Source organism: Lathamus discolor, chromosome 6 (genome assembly GCF_037157495.1).
Source record: "Lathamus discolor isolate bLatDis1 chromosome 6, bLatDis1.hap1, whole genome shotgun sequence".
Taxonomy (NCBI): Eukaryota; Metazoa; Chordata; class Aves; order Psittaciformes; family Psittacidae; genus Lathamus; species Lathamus discolor.
In genome coordinates, this window is record NC_088889.1 from 37,915,026 (window position 1) to 37,938,406 (window position 23,381).

General features: G+C 39.6%; 1 protein-coding gene across 9 annotated transcripts in view; it reads right to left on the reverse strand.

The window, feature by feature from the left end:
• Positions 1-23,381, reverse strand: part of TTLL5 (tubulin tyrosine ligase like 5) — a 135,357-nt gene that overhangs the window by 72,162 nt on the left and 39,814 nt on the right. For all 9 annotated transcript variants that reach the window (XR_010614020.1, XM_065686066.1, XM_065686067.1 and 6 more), the window contains 15 exons: positions 22,919-22,980; positions 22,077-22,165; positions 17,244-17,357; positions 16,781-16,872; positions 16,109-16,171; positions 15,445-15,483; positions 14,373-14,518; positions 13,048-13,327; positions 8,950-9,070; positions 7,292-7,438; positions 4,975-5,072; positions 1,888-2,021; positions 1,293-1,394; positions 708-859; positions 449-503 (listed from right to left, as the gene is read on the reverse strand). Coding sequence is in view for 8 of the 9 variants with exons in the window: in XM_065686066.1 (XP_065542138.1) it covers positions 449-503; positions 708-859; positions 1,293-1,394; positions 1,888-2,021; positions 4,975-5,072; positions 7,292-7,438; positions 8,950-9,070; positions 13,048-13,327; positions 14,373-14,518; positions 15,445-15,483; positions 16,109-16,171; positions 16,781-16,872; positions 17,244-17,357; positions 22,077-22,165; positions 22,919-22,980 (1,694 nt within the window). In the remaining variant the exon portion in view is untranslated. The remainder of the gene's footprint in view (positions 1-448; positions 504-707; positions 860-1,292; positions 1,395-1,887; positions 2,022-4,974; positions 5,073-7,291; positions 7,439-8,949; positions 9,071-13,047; positions 13,328-14,372; positions 14,519-15,444; positions 15,484-16,108; positions 16,172-16,780; positions 16,873-17,243; positions 17,358-22,076; positions 22,166-22,918; positions 22,981-23,381) is intronic.

Here is a 23,381-nt window from a genome sequence, read left to right on the forward strand (position 1 = left end):
CAGGTGAAAGTAATAGGAAAACGGCATCAAATTGCTCCAGGGGAAATTTAGACTGGATATTGGGAGAAGTTTCTTCATCGAAAAGGATGGCAAGCACTGGAACAGGCTGCCCAGGAAATGGTTGAGTCACCATCCCTGGAGGTATTTAAATGATGTGTAGACATGGCAGTTAGGGACCTGTTTAGTGGTGAATTTGGCAATGTTAGGTTAACGGTCAGACTCAGTGATCTTAAGGGGCTTTTTCAAAGTAAGTGATTCTATGATTCGCTGTTCATCTGTTCAATGAAAGGGCATCTTTAGCGAACAAGGGCTGCTTCCCACACTCGTTTCCATGAGAAATTTAGCACCATTCAACAAGACTCATAATTCTGGAAATGTAAAATTTCTACCTACTCCAGAACAGAAATTACATGATCTAGCAGGTTACTATGCACCCCAGAACACTCACCTACTTTTGCAGAGTACGGTCGGGACAATCTTTGGCTGTAGATCTGCGCAGCAGTCTGAAAAGACGAGAATGAGCCAACAGTGTAGCTACCAGAATGACAGCAATGTGATAGTGCAAGGCTAGACAGAAGCCTCATTGGGTGCTGGGTTTATGAAGACAGAAGAGCTGTCAGGAGCTGTGCTCTGCAAGGATGGTAGTGGGGAAGGGGCCTGAATCAGCCTGGGACCGGCTGGAGAAGCTGGCAATGGTGACCAGGTACCTGTGATTTTTCAGAGGCTGAAGGCTGAGATGGTGTCCAGGAACTGCTACTTCTCTGGAACATGGCACCATAGGTATAGGAAGAAGCACTAGAAGGGCCACACCGAGGTAATTTCACTTCAGGGTTTAAGGAGAAGATGGGTTCTTCTGAAACTACACAAAGATAATGAGAACACTAGATGAGAAAACATTCCTTTTCAGGTCCTTTGGATAACATTAACACACCAAAGATGCCTCTACCCAGACACTCTGAATCCAATATGACCTCATCTACTGGCAAAGACAAGAAGAGGCTGTACATGATGAATATCCTCTTCCAAAGCTTGTTACATATCTTGATATTTCCCCACAGTAGAGCAGCTAACACTTTCAAACCGATGGCTCTACAGTACCTTCTCTTGGGTTTATACAAAAAAAACAACAAACACACACACACCCCAACCCTGAATAATCCCCCCCCAAAATTGGGCATTTGAATCCCTCAGTATGAACCCAAAGGTTCCAATCTTTGTTTAAAACAGCAGATGCATTCATTATTTCTTTATTGATGATGATTTAAGCCAGTTCACTTTACAGGTTGATTTACCTTCTTTGGGTTTACAGCCTTTTAATGTTCCTTCTGCAGGCAGATCTGCAACTGAAGTTTTGGACTGATCACCTTTTATTTTTTTCGCCAGCTCAGGATGCTCTAGAAAAAAAAGAAGACGTTCAGAAGGAGAACAATGCAAACTGATATCATTAAAACAGGACTGCAGAATTTAAAACCTTGTTACAATGGATTTTCTTACTAATATTTACTGTAGACCATGCAACTCTATTGATCACAATTGTGCTGTCATGTACAGTAGCACAGACTACTGAATTTATGGCTGGCACTGCATATCCTTCCATGAACACCTTATTAGGCTCAAATAGACAGACTCTGCCCTCCAATAGGTATGCTGACTGTAGGCAGCACAATTTAACAGGCCTTGATTTCTCTCATCCCTTACTTTGATTTTGGGATCCTCTGCTCATTTCAGTGCCTTCAGTTTGCACATCATTGTTTCAGTCATGACCCACCATATCTAGCTCCTTATAAATGCTAGTCCAGATTCATCTCACTTTACTTCTTTCTATAGACTTCAGCTAAATTGGATTTATCTGGCCAAAGCCATCGCAGAACTGCCTGCAAAACTTACGCTCTGGAGGCTGTTTCTCTGACTCATTACTGGTGTTGCTGCATTTTCTGCTTGAGGAGTTTTTTCCTCGGGAGACATTTGCTGACCTGTTTTTCTGTGTGTAAAATGTCAGCACTTCCGCCAAGTCACTTTCACTACAACAGGGAGACAAGAATGGGTATAAGTGAGGATTCTAAGCTTTTCTGCATACACATAACGATGAAAGACAAGGAGCAACAAGGAGACTGAAAAGGGGAGTGGGAGAAAAGGTGAGGCCAGACAAGTTAATAATTTCCTCAGTTCTGCAGGGTAAGAGCAGAAAGACAGGAACACAGCTTAGTTAAACCCGAGATTCCCACTGAAATGCCATTTTTCTTGTACAGCAGAAAAAACGAGGCATCCAGGAGCCTTCCCAGGACAAATAAAGAGCAAGTGAAAATTGCAAACACATTTTTGGGGAGATTCAGTTCACAGCTGAGTTTGTCAATCTTCTCCAGGTGCTCTCTAGAACAAGCAGTTATATTTTTCACGACACAACTCAGCTCAGCCTCTGTTTTATAGTCATCTTTAGTAGTTTTAATTCAGTAGTGGGGGGAAAAGAGGAAAGAAGAGGAAAAAGCTTGTTAATTAGCCAAAACTGCAGGACAAACAAATAGAACAGCCAATATTTTCATGAAGCTCACAGAACCACCACGTATTTCTCACTTTCTTTACAACAAAAGAGTTTAACTGCTCCAATGTCCTAAGCATCTATTGGTCCCAAACCAGTATCAGTTACTTGGCCACTCATATTAAAGAGCTTGTTCAAGCTGTACTTCTGATTGTTTTGGTACCTAATATGCTTTCCTTTTGCTTTATAGTGCTGCTCAGAATTAGTGAGTGGGTATAAAGCAGAGCAAACACCAAAAGCAGGAAGTATAGTGAAAGTAACAATACAAGTAACAAAACATAACACAGGAATATAAATTAGCATAGCAGCAGCTATAATCCTTCAAAATGTCTTCTGCACATCACACTTGTACTAGTCTTAGCTAGCCTGAGCTTTGGCAAAAGCAAAGTATAAAGTTGGAACATGCTACACATCCCAACAGAATATAGACCTTGAGGGTATGCTGCAAAGTTCACCCTTTCTCCCAGACCAATGACAACAAAGGTGAAGAGGAAATGTAAGATTAATAGTTGTTGGTGGAAAGGTGCTTTAAGCTTTTAAATGAATTTACCAGTGTAAATATATACTTCTACATTGCACTGAGGATGTTTAGGTGTAGTTGTTGTAGCATATGTATAACTAAGTACAACGCTAACCATGCGATAGCGAAGTTAGAAAGTCAATGAGACAACCCCAATTATTAAGTGGCAACATTTATTACCTGTTTTCTCTAGTGTCGCATTCACGGTACAGCAGAACTACTTAAAGTGAAAATCTATACCCTTTGCTTGGCTCCAAATGACTAGTTCACTGATTTAAGCTTTAAGCACAGTGCAAAGTACCATCACCTTATCAGAATTTTCAAACGTACCTGACACCTCATGAGAAGCAGAATGATCATCACTAGAAATTGTCTGATCATTGGCAAACTGGCTTTTATTGTTCTTTATCACACAGATGATCAGATGATCCAGCAAAAATCTCCAGTTCCAGCCTAAACTGTGCATCAGGCCATGATGGTATGGTAGCCAGTAACATAGAAACAGAAGAGTTCTGATCCTAACAGGCATATCTTGGCATTTTTTGCAAAAAACAAAATGACCTGATCTAGGATGCAACAGCCATTTTAGTGGACAAAGATGACAGAGTCAAAAGCACGCTGTGGGCCCATGTAACCTGCATTTCTAGTGAAAGGAGAAGATGCTATGGTATAGGGCAGTCAGACATCTTGAGTATCACTCTTTTACAGAACTATCTGAAAAGCAGTGAGATTCTTCTTGGAGCCTGTAAATCTGTTGCAGTAATAACTCCATCAATTACACTAAAATGTAAAATTAATTGGTTTAATGAGAACATAGCTCAAAAAATACTATAAAGCCTCTTGAACTTAGTTAAAAAGCCTCAGCTATAACTCACTTTTAATCAGTCACTAAGAGTGCTATCCAAACAGAGAAAAAGAAAAAACAGTTTCATAACTGATCATGAAAAAGAAGCAGTGACTGTCAACCTCCACAGAGAAGATAGAAGGCTGTTAAAAAGGCAGGTGAACACTACCTGTCCACATACTGACAGGGGTCCTTGCCCATACAGGCATGTCGTGCATATGTAAAATAAAGCAATCAAAATTAATCAGGTTTTGTGCTCAAGAATCAGAAACTTTGAGGGCATAATTCCAGTTCACTGAATAATTTCAGACCTCTCCATAGTTAGATAGCTATAATACCATTATTTTTCATAAAATGCTATAAGGCCATGAAGAATATTTATCTATTTTCAAAATACATTTCCTGTTAGACCCTTGTAAGTTTAAGACACACAAAGTTCAAAGCATGCACAGCTATAAAATGCTAGTGTTTCATTGTGAAAGTAACTGCTTGCCCTAAACTGCCTTAGCAGACCAGATAAGAGGCTAGGATGAAGACAGAGAGTATAACCCCCTTCTTTCCTCATCTAAGAAAGTCTAAACCTGGAGAGTTCCTGAAGATGGGCAGCAAGCATGAGATTTGTTTCTGAGAGCAGAAACTTGAGAGCCAGAACCACAACAACTGTTCAACCTTAGCAGTTCAAGGCCATCTGAGCAGCAGCTCTAGTTTCATTCTCCTTCCAAAATTAACTCCACATTTGCTCCAGCATCACAGGAGGGACACCATTAACTCACCAGCATTGCTTTGAAATGTACAGAGAGCAGGGCAACCATTGCTGCCCTTTGGTAATCTACTTAATGGTGAAAACATCTCTTATATGTCCTTCTCTAAGCACCAGATGCGGATGCTACAAATGTTTGGTTGCTGGAGGAAAAGATGAAAGACAAGCTTTTGTCCCCAGCAAGAGCAGGAGGAAGTGCTATGATCAATAAACGTATTTAGAACCCTTTATATCAATCAGATCATCTTTAGAACAACCCCATCACTTTCAGGGCTGCAAGATCCTTTATCAAAAAGAGTAAAATCCATTCCTACCTTGCTTTGCTAATGAAGTTCTGAAAAAGTCCAGGATCCACTCCCTCCTCCTCTTCCTGTTTCTGTTTTGATTGCTTCTGAACCATCTGCTCTGTTTCCTGTTAATAAGCAGTATCAGTAAGCGTCTCTGTGTAGTGACTTTATGTTCCATGCATAGCTACAGCTCAAAGACAAAAACCCAATTCCATGGCATCTAATACAAAAGAACATCAACTCCGAAGAGCCAAATTTTAAGTATTTCACTGTGGGCAACAGAATAGATAAATATAGATAGCCTGAGAGGCAGCATGCTGAGTATACACTGAACCTGATATAACTTATTAGAATTGATTTGCTGAGAAGAGAGTAGTCTTCACAAATACATGCTCTTCTCCAAATGTAGTCTTTGCTTGGACATAAGGAAATAAGGAAAGAAAAAATCTTTCTAGTTTTGTTGTTTCTGTCATTTACAGAGTTCATCAGAGTAGCTTTTATTTTAGCATCTATCCCAAAAGGAGTTTTTCAGAAAGGACAAAACCCACAAAATTATACTAGAAGAAACTCAACCAAGTAGGCCTGCTGAGGGCATCCACACTTCCTACTGTAAACTAGGAGCTCTCCTCTAGAGTTAATTTCTTTTGTCATGCAGTAAATAGCCAACCTACACATCAAAAATATACTGCTTCAGCAGAAGCAAAGAAAGTAAAACAGTTCAGCCTGTGGCAAATATGCATTTATACACTAAAATATACCAGTGTAAAAGATGGTGAACCTTTGCGTGTTAAGAACAGGAGCAAGTTCTCAGATGTAAATGATCTTTCTGTTTCACACCAGTGGAACTTGTTGACACTAGCAACTGTATTAATACAAACATTTTTGTTAATTAAAATTAAAAAAACCTACAAGCCTGTCTGAAATACCAACACTAGCACACAAGCTTTATCTGACCAGATTTCACCTCCACTTCATTACTTCCTTCTGCTACGCTGAGCATTCCCAGGACAAAAGGGTCAGATAAATATTTTGAAAGATAATTCAAGAGGGGGAAGAAAAAGCCACTCTGGGACATGGTTCCACCCTTCATTACTTAAGTAGAAGTCTGGACAATATGTGATCTCTTTTACTTAGCTTGCTGGAGGTAGTTTTTCTGATTCTGTGTCATTACAGAAGATACATAATGACTAGTAGGAGTCCCTACTAAATCTGAAGTTACAAGTCAGTGAAAGAAGTCTATATGATTCTAGCTGGAATCAGACATCAAAAAAACCCTGCGTAGCCAAAGAGTCTCTCAGTGGCTTAAACATGTATGTCGTAAAACCTCAAGTGATCTGTTGTCACTTGTTTTAACCTAGAAAATATGTTTATGCACTGATATATTACCCATTACACAGCTTTATTTTGTGAATTTACTTTAGAGTTAGCAGAAAATCCTAATGTTTTAATATAATTTGAGTGGAAATTATATTCAAAGCAGCTGCATTCTTCACTCACCACAGAGCCACCCGAGCGTTTTGTGGTTACTCTTAACACAGTATTTCAATGAGCATTACGCATAGAAGACACGCCCTGGAACAGATTTAGTTCAATACCAACCTTGCTTTGACAGACCAAGTTACTAGATGCCAGTTCTGACAAGGTAATGTAAGTGAACAACCTCTGCTAATGAGAAGGAGCTCAGAGGCCTATTTACAGAGCAGTGTCTGAAAGCAAAATTTAAACTACCCTTGTTCCAACGCTAAAGAAATGTTAGGAGGCAAAGGAAAGGGGAAGCTGTTCTTGCAAAACAAGGATTACCATGATACCTCTATGCTAAGAACGGCATATTCTATATCTAAAGAGGTGAAAATTATTAAAATTAGGACCTGCTTCTTACTGAGCATGCAGAGTCCCATACTGCAGACAGGTAGCAGTTCCTCAGTATATCAAACACGTGGTAAAATACATATTTCGTATTGTTCTACATGAAGAAATATTATCTCTAAAGAAGCACCATAAAAACAGGGAGAAATGGGAAAAGGCATTACAAAACACTGGAACTGAAGACTAGCCAAAGAGAAAAAGCAAACTGTCAATTAAATTCCACTTCAACACTTCTTTTTACTTTCATGCACATGATGACCAGACTGCACATATAATTCAGTACTACTGTAGTCTCTCTGACAATTTGAGCAGACAAACTACCATTACCGGATGCACAACTGCAAACAAGCTAAGTAAATTACACAACAGAGCCTTTAAAACACACTGTAGTCTTGACTACGACAGCAACCAGCACAAGATACTTTAGAACAGAAACCAAATGAGCTATCAAAAGAAGAAACAAGAAAGAATTAGTCACCTTGTTATAACACGTTATGAATTTGCCCAGCTGGTAAGCCAGGATACGACGACGATCGTTTATTCCTAAATGACGTTTGGGGAGGAGCATCTTCAAGGACTGCTGAAGATTGCTGGCAGCTCGCCTTAGGAAGTGTACCACAAGCTCCTGCAAGAAAGAAAGATGGCATTAAGAATGGAGCAGGTGCAAGATGTGGTGAGAAGAGAACAGAGGTACTACAGGAGCTACTGACTGGCAAGAACTAAACATACAGTCCTGAGAAAATGAGAACACTTGAGGAGGATTTGTTTAAAAAGCATGACAGATGAAAACAAAAAACAAGCAGCAAAAAGCAACAACAAAGAATCTCCTGTAAAGTCTAATACCTTATGAGAACATTTCCAAAAAACAATCTGCAATCTGATACAGATAATCTGCAGTGTGTTAAAGAAAGCCTGTGATGAAGCGCACTGACATGAAACCCTGAGCACTATCACAGGGAAGGGGATCTCGGTCAGATATCTCCACTACAGTGATCTAAGCCCTATTTCATCACTTTTCATGTATGCATACTATTGCCACAGTCTCTCCACAGCAACAGATGACTACGTCTATAGCCATGTAATTCCAATCCCCCACCATGTCTGTCTGATGCATCCTGTGGGTGTTTTGAACCCTTTCTGTCTCCTGTCGGAATTTGCTTTTGGTTAGGAGCAATGCTAACGCATAAATGAGCAGCCTCACAGCCAAACTATTGGATTTCACAGCTCGCCTCTCACTGCCGTTACTCCAGGCTGGTTTGATCTGTTATTTTAAACATTATTTTTCACAGTACAGCAGACAAAGTGACTCTCAAAAAGCCAGTTTTAATTTCCACTTGGAAAGGGCAGGGGTAACATTTTCCACTGAGTCGACTGATTATTCTTGACACACAATTTTATCTCCGAACTGCACTGGCTCTTTCCCTGCAACATGTATTCAGCAAGAAAGCTCAAGAGCCTACTGTACAATGCTGGTTTAGGAAGGCTTGTGAGGGGATCTGGGCTTGCTGCACTCTTGAAAATGTATATACATCAAATATAGAGCCTTAAAATACAGCCCACAAAAATTAATCCCATGGTTTTAAAATAAAAAATAAATACACAAATAAAAACATCTATGCTAGAAAGTAACTTTCTATCCTCAGCAGTTTTTACTTTCTTCTTTTTCTTTTCCTCTGTCTCAAATACAAAGAAGATTCCTAAGTGCAGATGCCAGCAAAGGGTAAGACAGGACACAAGTGAAAAAGCTTAACTGGTTACCTGTTCTATTTGAGTAGATATATACTTTAATGCAACAGAAACCAGACACTACCAAGCTATCTTAAAAACCTTAGAGAGAAGAATTCAAAAGCAAGTAAGCTCAGAGATCAGTGAACAAGAATCAGTGAAAAATCTGAGCAGCTTGAATATGAACCACATTCTAGCCATTAAGAGCTGACTACTCTTACTGCTGCTTAGATGTCAGTCAGCAGCCCCACCTTGTCTGAATATTAAGAATACAGCACTGGCAGCTGGACTACAATAGACAACTATCATCTCAGTCAGACTTCAGCTCTTCCAAGGATGGGAACTGGCTTCAGAACTCTCAAGGGAGATTATAGCTTGGCATCTCAGTCTGGACGACACAAAGCTTCTTACCATTTGCTCATCTTCTTTGGCAGTCCAGGCAGAATTCTGGATCTGGTCACCAGCCTCCTTCATCAGTCGCAACTGAACATGCTGTAGATAGGCAGAGAAAGCCCTGCGAGCTTGCACTTTGCTGTGGACCAGAAGAATCAGTCAGCTATCTTCAGGGTAGTAATGGAAAGAGTTATAGCAGTCAAGCACAGTTTATGGACAAAAGTACAGTCAGCAAGGACCTCCTAGATGCACCAATGTTGAAGCTCAAGGGAAGGAGGACCCTTTCACCCTGCCAGTGTTTTCAAGTCCTTCAGCTCACCAAGATGGGGTAGGTATTGCAGGATACACAAAAGACCAGACACCCTCCAAGATCATCTCTAGAAATTGAATGGTCTCCGTGCTTTTCACAGCCTTAGCTACTCTCCTCGAAAATCCAACAATGTGAACATCAGCAAACTGTGTATTTTTAAACCAAATTCAAGACACTCTTGGGCCTCTGTCTTCACAAGCATTTTGAACACCGCAACAACAGACCATAAAACAAATAAATGGCTTGGTACTGGTGCCAGAGCTATAACAAAGACCCTGCAATTCCCATTGGAAATGAAGGAATTAAATCTGTGAAAGTGAGCTCTTCCCTGCTGGCCCAAGGACACAAGCCAAATTTCATTGAGCAAGGCACCACTGAAGAATGAAAGAACATCAGCAAAATCTGCTGTGCAGCTGGCTGAACATGTTAGGAAGCTGTGAATGTGAACTGAGGAGAGTTCACTGGGGTAGGACTGGGTGGGACATACTGCTTCTCAGTCCCTCACAATGGTAGTCATTTTAGTGTACACATCAACTTCTCCAACTGCCAAAAGCTTTGCCCAATTCTGTTCATTCTCATCTTGGCCTAAACCCCCTCTTCCAACATTCTGCTCTCCCAGTCTCCACTCTTCCTCATAGTTTTCTCCATAGTCACTACCAGCTGTCCCTTGAATTGCAAACATAATTTCTCCTTCCCTTTTCGTAAGAATGTATAAGTAAATGAGCTTTAGTGTCAGCTACTCTTCCATCACAGGCAATGTCCTAATCTTTTCTGTAAGATTACCAAGTTTCATCTTAATACAGTTTTCAACTCATTACTTTCCTAGAATATTATTCCTATTTTAATTATTAGGAACTTTCCTTTATTACCCAGCCTAACTTCCCTCATGAGCAGTTTATATTTGCTTTTTCTTTCTCCAGTGTTGTCCTGTATCTTAAATAATTTCATCCCTCATGGGTCTCCTACCTTGAACATATTTATCAGCGATTACAGCCTTCCTTAGTTTTCATTTTACTAGTGTGAACTATCCATATCTTTCAGTGTCTTCTAACAAAGCACCCACACTGGTGACATGATGAGACTAGCAGCTCATCTCCACCTGTCCAGTCACAACTTACCTTCCATGAACACATGCCATAGCCGCTGTACACAATACTACACATGAAATCTCAGAAGTATCTCAAGTGATAAACCCTAGACCACATTTGGTGTTTTCATGCATACACGAGCTAGAGCTTCGCAAACCTCCTGTGATCAGAAAGCTTATATTTTTCCTTATAATTTCCAGTTGATAAACACCCAGTTGATAGAATTTCTGCTGTAAATTATTAGTTCTTAAAAGCATGTCCTTGAACTTTGTGCTACTGAATTTTATCCTGGCTATATTATTCCTATTCTCAAGTTCATCCAGCTCTTTCCATGTTTATTCCACTACATTTCCCTCATGGTAATACCTTCCAAATCTTTTCCATCAGCAAATAAAATTTGCACATCTCTACATTTTGTGTCATTCTTGAATCACTTATTAAAATCAGCCTCAGACCGATTCCTGAGGAACCTCACCATTTTTTCCTCTACTTCCTCTCTGCACCTTAGGATTATTCTCAGATACTTTTATGGTCCTCATGACTCCAGGTACACAAGCGTCTGAAATTTTATTAAAAACTCAGTTCACAAATTGTCTTCTGTTTTATATGTCTGTAAATTTAATGAGCACTTTGTTACAATGTTACATAGTAACATACAACATAGTAACACTTATAGAGAACAATGTATCGATCTAGGTAAGAACTGAAATTAAAACCAAAATAATATACATTAAAAGTATCCATGCATCTACTTAATCATTAGCTTTTGATGCTTCTGAAAGACCATGCCAGGCCCAAAGGGGGAGAGGGGTGAGCGAGTGGCTGCATGGGACTTATGTGACCGGTTTGGTTTAAACCACAACAACCTGTAACTCAAACATCTTGTGACCAAGAGATCAAGATTTGTGCTGGTAAGAATTAAGGACCCCATTATCAATATTGGCACAGTAATAGTTCTTTGCCTGCACCTAATACTTCTGTGATTACAAAATGGGAAACAGGGGAAGTTCAGGTTAGATATTAGGAAAAAGTTCTTCACTGTAAGGGTGGTGAGGCACTGGAATGGGTTGCCCAAGGGAATTGTGAATGCTCCATCCCTGGCAGTGTTCAAGGCCAGGCTGGACAGGGCAACATGGTCTAGTGTGACGTGTTCCTGTCCATGGCAGGGGGGTTGGAACTAGATGACCTTAAGGTCCTTTTCCAAACCTAACTATTCTATAATTTGATGAGGAAAGCGCTTGTCTAACACTGCCTCTCCTTTGGTGTGTGGAATATTGAAACCTGAGTAACTCCCTTTTAATTTTATTTCCCTGGTAATGGCACAGTTAGGGGAACATGTTTCATTCGACTGTCACCTCTTCACCAGTAACACCCAGTGTGTGGAAGGCAGAGAAACTGCCTCATCAGGCTGACTAAAAAGGAGAGAGAGGTGTCCTATCACTTACAACACCTGACTGGAACAAGCCTGGTTTCCTTTGGATGAAAATTTCATCACTTCAGCTCTTCTATACCTGTAGCTTTCACCAATGACAGATCAGATTGACCAAGCCAAGCACAATCCTGGAGCATGAGGTCACCAGAAGCCTTACTTCTGTGGGGAATCGCAACAGTACTGTGTCCTGTGCAAGATTCTGCCACAAACACCAGAGAGAGCTTACATTCTTGGCAGAAGTCAGTTCTGTATATAAGTATATGACAGCACTGCTATGTTCATCCTCAAAACAGGTTTCAGAATCTTCCCTGTCACAACAGCAAATGTCCTTGCCACAAGAAGACATCAGAACAATTCCAAAATCCATTTGAAAAATCATAAATCCTCTCAGAAACTAAACTAAGGAAGAACAAGCAACAATCATTTTCCCTACCTTTGGACATTTTTCACAAAAAAACAATGCTGCTTCTCATCTAGAAGATGTAAAATCCTTCTGTACAGATTACATATTATCACTTTCCTTTTGCCCTTCCTGTCCACCTGCAAATAGATAGTTTCACTATCCATATTTAGTGGGAGGATCATGCTTCCAAACATCTAGTAAGACCCTCGTTGGTGTTATCCTATAGAATGTCCTCCAGCACTTCTCTTTTTTTCAAGCACCAGAGCCGTGCATCAGAACATGATCCGTTCCACACTGTCATACTCAACAGCAGGCAATAAGATGTTTCAGTAACTTGTCACTCTCAGATGACCTCCTACCTTGCTCTCAGGAGGTGATTGAGCAAACGTTATTATCAGAGGTAAAAATGCTAACACCATAAATAAGAGCACAAAAATGAGACAACTAATGTTATGGAGAGGCAGCCAACATTTCTTGGATAGTTTAACTTACGTTTATACTCACTTCTTTGTAAATGCAAAGAAAGAAAGATGAATTTTAGAATTCAATAGCAGGCATCTTGCAGTAAGACAGAGAGGCATTTAAGAAGCCTGATTTGACCAAAGAACAGCTTGCAACACCAAATTGAAGAATAGCAATGGTAACTATGGCTTATCCATTATACTGATCCAACATGTAAACTGTCAGTCTTTGCAACGAATCTCCCTTCTGGGCCAACTAGTTAAGGCAGTCCACAGTTAAGACAAAAATCCAGACCCCTTTCTCTAGGGTCCATTTATCTCCTAACACTCAATCATAATGTGGCACTAAGTGTACATCCCCCATATTTTAACCAATATTAGCTGCAAGTCAAAATTCAAGGCAACATGCAGAAATCTCTCACCTCAGGTTTCCATGCTTCTGAAGAGTTTGCAGCAAGTTGATCTGAATGTTTTTTTGAGGAAACGGCTCTCCTCCATCTCCAGGTTTCTTGTCAATTTGTTTCGGCAACCTCTCCTTACTAGCAGCTCTCACCAAGTCAGAGAGCTTTGGCTTACTTTTCACCTCACTGTCCAAAACAGAGCCAACAGTTCTGTCTAGCTCATCTTCATCTGTATCTACCTCCTCTTCTTCCTCACCTTCTGCATCTGACTTGAGGGACAACTTTATTGGTTCTGATGTCCCTGTAGTAGAAGAGAAATCACCTATGCTTGTTAAAAAAAACGTAAAAAGTTGGAAAGACTGTCCTGCTATTTATGCCCTTTGGTTTACCTCTAAACTCTTTCCTGCTAGGACAGAACACCACTAGTTTAGAATAGCATCTTAACTATCGCTGCCTTTTATTATTCTATCTTTCTGCTTGTGTATCAAAGAGTTGAGAAGCCCCTTTTCACAATATCAGAGAAGACATACCACAAGTCTTGTCTTAAATTTACAAATGAAAAAATAATTAAAGAAACAGGCATTTTCCTGTATTTTATACTGATTCTTACGGATGTATCGAAATGTATAGACTCATACTTGATGTATACGCTAATTTTTTGTAATTTTGTGTGTCAAAAACACCAAAGCTATGAAATCTAAAACTTCCACAATGTGTCAATATGTGTCAATATTACGTGTCAATAAAGATCACATACATTAACACAGCACCAAAATAATTTTATAACATACAATCTCTCTCATTGCAGTCAGTATCACATAGCTACTAGAAAGAGTTTAGATAATGGCTTCAGGAAGAGCCGCTTCTGAGGATTATTTGCCTCTGTACCATTTTAAGTTTTTCCTATGTCAGACTGGGTAAGAAAGACCTCTCTTTCCAACAGCTTAGAGACACTGCTGTGTAGGAGAACCAGCCTTGAAGGTGTCCCCTGTTTTCATCTTTTTTGAAAAGGTGGAGGACTGTAAAGGCACACATACTGTTGAATTCTTGTAACCAAAAACGCAACTGCAAGATCATCTTCAAGAAAATATTGATTATCTTTAGTCATTTACATGGACATGTGGAATCATGGGAATGAAATTCCAGGCACTAAGGTGGCATGAAGCTTGTAAGAGAAATGAAGTGAAAACTATTAACACTTGACATGAGAACTACTAACTTCAACCTCTGAAACCCTTTCGGGACTACAAAGGCCACAACAAACCCATTCACACACATTTCAAATGAAAAAGTCCTTGTGTATTTGGTTTTGACTGGCTGCTCATCTAAGACTTAGCCATGCATACCTGGTGATCCTGTCTGTGCTGCTTTAGACTTGCCACTGCATCGCTGGCGCTTCCGTAACTCCAGTGAAACAAGCTTTCTCTCATAAAAGAGAGCATGAGAGTCTATAGCTTCCAGCCTCATATCCAGCTTTTCATTAAGACCTGCTCTGGGAAGTATAATACAGAGACATCCTCAATCTCCCTTTACTCTTCCTCATGACAAGAGAGACTTAATAGATTAATTTTCTTCAAGAAACAATTTTCCTGACATGGGGAAGAAGTAATTATGATCAGTCTAACTTTGCTGTATTTAAAGCCTGCAAATGTTTGAAGTGAATTTTGGAAGTACTTTATAGAATATCATCTCAGAGCCTCATGATCTATTGTCATGCTTTCATGATTGAGCAGCTTCTGTCCATCATGCAGCTCAAGCACAGTTAATAAGGAAAACTGAATTTGAAGAGTACAAAACCATGGAGGGGAGTGGGAAGACAGCAGATGGATCCCAGTCCAGCCTTCCAAACCTTTTATGTAGACAGCTTGCTCTTCATTGTTTGCTCAGAGTTAAGAATTTTAAAACAATCTAAATGAAAACTTACAACCTTTCCACAAGTTCTGCCTAAACCAAGGGAGAAAGAGCTCTGACAGATTCCTTAAAGGGAACAAACATAACCTTCTGCCAGTGCACAAAGATCCAGCAAAGTGCTCTTTATTATGTAAGTGGGAACATCCCCAGGAAAACCCTGTTGCTCCATTTATCTTTCAGATCTAGCAAAGTGAATACACGGGTAAATGAAATCCAAAACCCGCATGCATTACAGGATCTTTAGAGAGAACTCAGTGATGAGGTTTATCAATACAGTCGGAATGCCAAAGTAGGAAGCCTAAAAGGAGCAATTTAATGATCCACTACATAAAAACTTAAGCTCTCCACATGCTGGGATCCCCTATGCTCACTGTATTTACTTTTATAAAATTAGTTTGATAGATACCAGATAGAAAAAGTGTTGACCGAAGACTTGGAAAATGAAGCTGTAAAATCTAAATTTAGAATAAATCCTACAAAGTACAAATTATTTAAGAAGCGATTTACCGGCATCTCCCAGTGGGGAAGTCTCTTTTCATCTTGCCCCTACAAAGGGAAAAATGGCAAAAATTACCTTCTGACTGGATTAAAAAGCTCCAAAGTCTTTCATAAGTACAATGAAAAGGTCACATTTACAGAATTCCTTGTGAGTTCCATCATAAAAAAAGAAAAAAAAGAAAAAAAAAGAGCTCCAAAAGAGGAAATCTGAACAGCTCTTCTACCACTGATGCTTTCATCTGTCTGGCTTAAACTGAAGAAGGTGTCATTTGGAGCTACCCTCCAGACACCTCTCTGATACTACATAGCAGAAAGAAAAAAAAAAAAGTAAATTTCGGTGCTTACTTTACATGAGGACAAGCTCTAACGTGATTTTAAATTTGAAACAAAAGGTAAGCAAGGACCACCTATAATCCATTCATAAAGGAGCATAGGTGCTTGAAGGTTGTTCATGTCTATAGTAATATTTTTTGTATTGTTCTCTTTGCCCTTGGATTCAGAAGTGCAACACATAAAACCTCCAGAGTCACTGGCACACAAGAGAAGAGATGTGCAACTATGACCACTCCTGTAAATCAGAAGCTGGTGTTTATAACATTGGATAAGTGAGAAATCAATCCTTTTCACGCTGTTTGTGCCTTCTGCTTCCATCCCAAACAGAAAAACTTTCTACCTGTCCTTAAACAGATGTGTAGCCAGCATGTAGTTCATTGATGTCTTGTACTGTAAAAAGGATCTAGAAAAACAAAATACAGGAGGTATCAAAATAGAACTCCACACAATGAAAGGCAGCATAATACAGAAATAATAATCTACTAAAAATATCCCAAAAGTGGATTGAGACAATATGCTGTACCATAACAGAAAAGAGGAAAGGAGGAGACCTATCACTTCTCAGCTGAAGATCCTGGTGAGGCAAGAGACACAGAAAAATATTACAGACTGGAAAGAATCAGAAAAGCATAATATAGTATCATTCACATGCTGAGTCTTACATTGAGCTTATGGCCTAAGGACAATACACAGTATGTGCAGCTCTAGGATGTAAAAGAAGATAGCAGGAATGGAATATCTGAAGTGAAGACATTCTTATTCTGACAGAAAGGCAACATCAGAAACAATGCTTGACATGCAGTTAGGCAAAGCAGCAGCAGTTAAAAACAAGGGATCAGGAAAAAAGCAGAAAAAAAGCATCTTCGACACTGAAATAAACTCTATCAGAACCCTCAATATGTGTCTTTTCCAACTGCTAAGTTGGTTGACCTACATGCGTCTAACACAGAATTTCCCTCAACACAGAGTATTGGTGCAACACTAAGTCATCCTATTGGATTCTTACTCTTACCCATAAAGTCCCCATGTTAATGGGGTAGGGAATATCCGGATGAAGCCTCCTCTCCGTTCATTCTCCTCTCTCACTCGACAAAGAACTTTTATCTTCAAGTAAAAAGAGACAAAAAAACAAAAAAAAAACCAGTAATCTAGCAAAATAGATACAATGAAAAATGAACCCTAAAAAAACCTCTGAGTTTCAGAGGACAAGACTATTACTGCAGTCATGGGAGTGGGTTGGGTACACATGATATCCTTAAGCAATTTTAATTCTGAAGGAATCTCTCACTGCTTGGAGCTCATATGGCATGACTGAGGATAAGGGAAGTACCAGCAGTGAAATCCAACAGTTCTATTTCAAGAAATTCACTTCTGTCATGTTTTTCATATACATGCACTTGCTCTTTGCTGAGCAAATAACCACACATATTGCTTGAAAGCCAAGGTAAATAAGAGAGATTTAATAGCCTACTTACCTCTTCCACCGAGAGACCTAGCACAGAGGTGCCTTGCCTTCCTGTTACTTTTTCCCTGCCTGAGGGTATTGGGTTTTTCACTTCAGCATCACTGGCAGACAGAGGACGGGTACGCTGTAGAGACGGTATGAACCCAGATTTTTCCCTTTTCCTCTCTCAACTTACTTTAAAAAAACAAAAGTCACATTCAAATTCCAGGACCCCATTCCCAGCAGAATCTACACTCCAGAGTACTACAGCCAGAATTCACAGTTCCACACTGCAGTGTTGAAAAGTCCACACCCCAGTGCGCACTAAGTGTGACTATTCACATTCCCAGTTTTCAGCACAACAGGACTCATGATTCAGGCAGCAGTGCCAATATTTACACCCCTGGCCCCTTCTGAAAAACGTGAAACATACCCAAAAGCACCAAAGCCAGAATTTCATACAGAAAAATCCTCACCCAAAGGACATTAGAGGCAGCATTCACACAGGCCCCAGATACACTTGGATTAACACCTCAATGGTACCAGAACCACGACCCTCTGTTCCAGTTGTTTTGCTACACTAGAACAGAACTAGAATTCAGTGATGAGATAAAGCTGTACAGAAAAAGTGAAAAATTCAGTTCACCACCTGTTATTCTTCTGTTACTATACTGCTGGATCTCAATTTGCTACTTCTTGCACTTAATGGACAGATCTGCAAGATCATGCAAATTTAATAAATAAGAAAATACTTTGCAGACAGTCTCTCCGAGGTCATTCTTAACCTGATGAGTAGTCCTATTCAATTCTAACAAAAGACAGGAATACAAACTGTCTTCAAATTAGCAGGATTATCTTAAAATCCTAGCAAGACTGAAATCTTTGAACAAGTTCTTAGGCACATTTTAGCTGGTCTTAGGCCCAGTTCAGATAAATTGCCTGTTAATACAATTAGAAGAGCCTAGCTAGGAAGGTCTTGTGACTTTATACAAAATTTAAGTTTTCTTTTAGTGTTATACTGAGCAAAGAACACAGAAAGAGCCTTCTTAATCCAGAAAGAAACGAAAAGCATGACAGAAACCTTAAACTGGATAAATCCAGGGGAATATCCCATGCTGCTCAGATATGACTAATTCACGGCAAGATCCGACAGTACCTTTATTTGTAAGAGCTGTTTCATTAAAAATTGCACATAGCTACTCAAAATCTTCAGATGAAGCAATTGCAAAAGCAACAAGCATTGCACTAGAAAAGCAACAAACATTACACTGCAATGACCAACACAGAAAGGTCCAAAGAGAAAACAGATACAGCACGCGCCAGCTCAAACATTGTTAAGCATTAAACTTCAAGCTTTTTGGTCTCCTCCTGCTCAGTAAACTCCTGCTTGGTAAACTACTCTTCAAAAACATTTCCTGACACTATGATAACAATCATCATGTGAGAACTGCTGCTCAAAGATAATATCACACTAAAGTTTCCATCTTATCAGATGATCTCTTTTACTAGGAAAACACCCCAATGAAATCATCTCCAGAATCTCAATACAATGGAGATAAGTGCATTGATTACAAACAGAAAATTTATGCCTATGTATTGGCAGCTGTGGTTCCTACAGCTGGCAAAGCTCCGACTCCTACCTGAAAGTAAACTACACTACTGTCAAAATGCTAGAGAAAAACTAACTTTACGGAACTTCCTGCACAAACAGTTTTTTCAGTGTTTCACTACAGAATCCTCTCTGGTTGTAGTACAGAAATGTCTCTAACTTCACAAAGATTTTGTTCCCTCTTTGACCCAGCTTATCTTTAGAAGTACAGATAAATCCAACCACTTTGTTTTATCTCCAAATTCTGCAAACATCTCTGGTTCTCACATCACCATTCTAATTATACTAAGCACTGACAGCAGTTGGCACAAAGACCCTTCCTATTCTCTATGAAACCTCATTATTCAATAAGACTCTCTTCTCAGCTAAACTGTCCTCAGCTAAACTTCCACAGAATGACAAATGGCAGTGCCTAGAATTAATTAGGTTCTCAAGACGATTCCATCTGTCCTACCTTCATTCCTGCTGAGAAACCTCAAAAAAAGTCAGAATCATCACTATTACATTCCTACAGAAAGCCTAGCAGCAAAATAATGCCTACTGTGTCCCCACACAGCCAGGTGCTTAAAATTGTAAGCTAACATTTATTTGTTCATATGGCTTGAAAGGAGGGTGCAAAATATAACATTTAGAAAGGTGGATCAGTTTGAATTATGCTAACAGTAGTTCTACATTTTCCATTAGCTTCAATAAATCATGCTTATCTTTATCTATTTTGACCCAGCTCACTCTCAAGTTTTTGCAGTTTCCTGCAGATGACTGCCTCACAGAAAATAATTACTTCTCTTATGGGGCCTCCTAAATTCTGTCAATACAGATTCACCTGTGCCATCCATATCATTCAGTCTCATTTCATTCCCTGTAGTACACAAGACAAAAATTCCTCCTCCCATTTGCTGCGACACTCTTATTTGCTGCTGTTTTCATCAGTTTTTGCACTTTCCCTTTCAGTGACCTACCAAATCCCAAACACTGCTACCACTGTCTTCATCATTTGATGACCAAAATGGCAACTTTATCTTTAAACATTTATATCCAAATTCTTCAAAATGCGGTTCAGAAATACTTGTAGGCTTAAAAACTTTAAGGGATTTAACCCAGCTGATCTTGGCTCTCAGCACACATCACCCACTCTTTTTTTAAGTTGCTGGAACAGATGTAAATATTTTTCCAACCTTTGCTCTTGCCACATGGAAACATATGCCAGCACCCAGCCATCTCCTTTCTTCTTCCTCCCCACCCAGGCTACTTAGCTGAAAAATATATTTTGGGACCAACTGCACTGAAAGTATTGTACAAGGTAATATTTGAAACTGCATCCCTTATCCTGGTGAAGGGAGCTGAAGGGCACTTATCAATTTAGTATTTGCTGTTTGTGATTGCATAGACACAGGACGCTGCAAGAGACACACAAAGAGAAATAAAAAACTCATGTTCTCCAAGACACTATCATCACTGCCCAAATTGCAGAGGAGTGATGAGTACCCTAAAGTAAAAGGATATAACTGAAGTTTAGTGCGAGGTGTCCCTGCCCGTGGCAGAGGGGTTGGAACTAGAAGATCTGTAAGGTCCCTTCCAACCCTAACCATTCTATGATTCTATGAACTTTTCTTTTGGGACAGGTATCATCCTTACTTACAGTTACCAGTCACAGGCTGCTAATCCAGTGATAAAGTTTTATAGCATGTTTTTGACATGTTTTTTGCTAAATGCATTTTATCTCAGATTTTTGAATCTTTGATAACTTCTGTTCCCATTCTCAGTTGCAAAGGCTGCTTTGAACCTCTTGTTTTTCTTACTCCTTCATGATGTCTTAAGTTTTGGTCATTCATGTAGGGCATCTTTAATGCCCAGTGTTCATGGTCATGAGATAGTTATTCTGTTTTCTGAGTTTCACAAGACTGGACTGCAAGTTCTTTGTGCAATTTCTTCGATTTGACCCTCTGAGCATTTCTCCCTCTAGGGAAATTAACAATTTGGCTGTTTCCTTTGTAGCTTATTGTTTGTTTGGGTAGGAGCTCTTTCAATTAATCATAAGCAATACAGAGACCTCGACCTCTCTTGTATAGACCAACTGTAGACAAGAAGTTGGTAGTTCTACAGCTTTATCTGAAAATGATAGGCTCTGTACAACCTGGCCTTGAAGTTAAACCCATCTCATAAACACTGTTCTGTCATATGTATCTTCGCATATTTCAACTGGCCAGGCCTTACACCTATTTGTGAGAGGTTTTTAAGCAAAGTAAAAGTTTAAAGCCACATTAAAATTCAATGCTTCCCAATGGCTTCATTTTCTGAGACTTCATTTTCAGATAAAACATGCAATCAGATCCCAAAGATTTGTCATTACTCTAAAAGAGAAGGTTATTTTTTCTATATGGTTCCTGATTTATCTAACATACATTTTGTCTGCCACAAAGAAGATCTTTAAGGTCATAGGGATCTGTATGAAACCATATCTATTAAAATGGCCTTAGAAGCTTTGGACTCAGCCATGCATCCTGTACTCAAATCTCAACTTGCAAACTATTCACCTCTCTCACTGTGAGTCAAGACTCCGAGTTTTAAAAGAAGCAAAATGTTGCCATTTCTGTGAGTTTTCCCTGTACGAAAATCGACAATATATTGGTACTCTGTCACTGAAAAAATTACTTTTCATTTCCTAATTGAACTTGAGCTACACAGCCATTATGCATGTCCCTCACAGTAACATATTTGTCAGCTGCAGAGTGTGCCGAGATACGCTGTTTGCCTATTTACCTGAGAAGAAATGCATTTTAAAGTCCGACACAGGAATTTTCCTACTTTTTCATGTAATCTCAGACTGGTTTGGGTTGGAAGGGACCTTACAGATCATTTAGTTCCAACCCCTCTGCCACAGGCAGGGACACCTTCCACTAGACCAAGTTGCTCAAAGCCTCATCCCACCCAGCCTTGGACACTTCCAGGGATGAGGCAGCCACAGCTTCACTGGGCAACCTGCTCCTTATATCTAATCTAAATCTATCCTCTTTCAGTTTAAAGACATTACCCCTTGCCCTGTAACTGCTTGCTCTTATAAAAGTCCCTCTCCAGCTTTCACAAAACAGAAGTGGCTGAACAGCCCATAGCCCAGGTGGATCCGCTGAGTCTCTTCTGTAGTTATGCTAGAAACCCAGATAACTTTACTCACTCACCTTTTCTCCCACCTGTGAGCCAGATCCAATGAGAATAACTTCCCTGCTATTCTCCTCAGCTCTAGCTGAATTAACTTACCTGCAGCTTCTGATACAGATTTCTCCTGACAGATTCAGATGAATAATTGTCCCGGCTTGAGCGTTGGCTTGGATCCTGGCAGACGAAGCCTGTGGGCATCAGAGGAGCCATGTAAGAACTTCAAGTCAGGCAAACCCTGAGATACAAACCTAGCATTCCTGTTAATTTATATACATGACCTTCCTGTCCAAGGACCAAAAATAATACTACTCCTTTTTACACCTTGCTTTGTTTAATCCCAATCTGTAAACTGCATCACACTTTCTTGATTAACACTGAAACTTTCTCTCAAAACCAAGTTACTGAATAGCAGCATAGAGATGGGGTCTGTTTCTTAAACTGCTGAGCAGGCTACCTTATGACAATTCTGCTTCTTTCAGTATCGGGGCAAATTGCATCAACTAACTGAACCAAAATGTACTATGGATGCCTAAAAGGTGCTATGCACTAGCCAGTCATGCAGCTTTCACAATCATGACTCCTCTTCTAACATATGCTAACCAGAATCCACACAACCTACCTAAAAAAGAAAAATATACCCAACCCCCCCCCCAAAACACCAAAACAAAAAACAAAAAAAAAAAAACCCACAACCAAAACCCACCACGCTAATTAAAGAGAAACAAATACTGAACTAGGGACTCTATATACCACCTAAACATCACAAACAGACAGATTATTCTGAAGCAGAAATGTCCACATACGACACCCCAGTGCTAAATACAGATGTACTCCTTAACTGGAGTTCTCCTCTACTATACACTAATAACATTCAGCTCATAAACCTATCTTCTATTGGTTCTAATGATGGGAAGATTGAAGGAGCTTATTGTTACACTTACCTACAAGGGTAAACATATCTGAGAGCATGCTAGCTTTGATCTTCAGATCCAAAGGAGCATCACTACCCCCACATGCAACAAAGGACAACAGGCATTACTTATCTGGCATTAAATGAGAGGAATGCATCAATATCTCAAGACATCTTCCAATACAGATTTTTTTGTATTGGTCCTTAACAAAGACATAATCAACATGGGAAGAAAACTGTATGATTTTCACACCAGTAAGATTAATCTGTTTCCATTTATCCTTTTTCACCACTTTAGTCTTCTAATGCAGCAACATGCCACCTTGTCTTAGCTCTGCTTGGCTAGAAGCATTTGCTTTGAATGTATCTATACGACATTTCAGGAAGCGGGTAGAAGCTGCTGTCACAGAATTATTAAAAAACACAATTACCTCTCAGACAGGTTAGTTCTAATGGATGACAAAAAATGATTAGGGAAGGTGATAAACATGAAA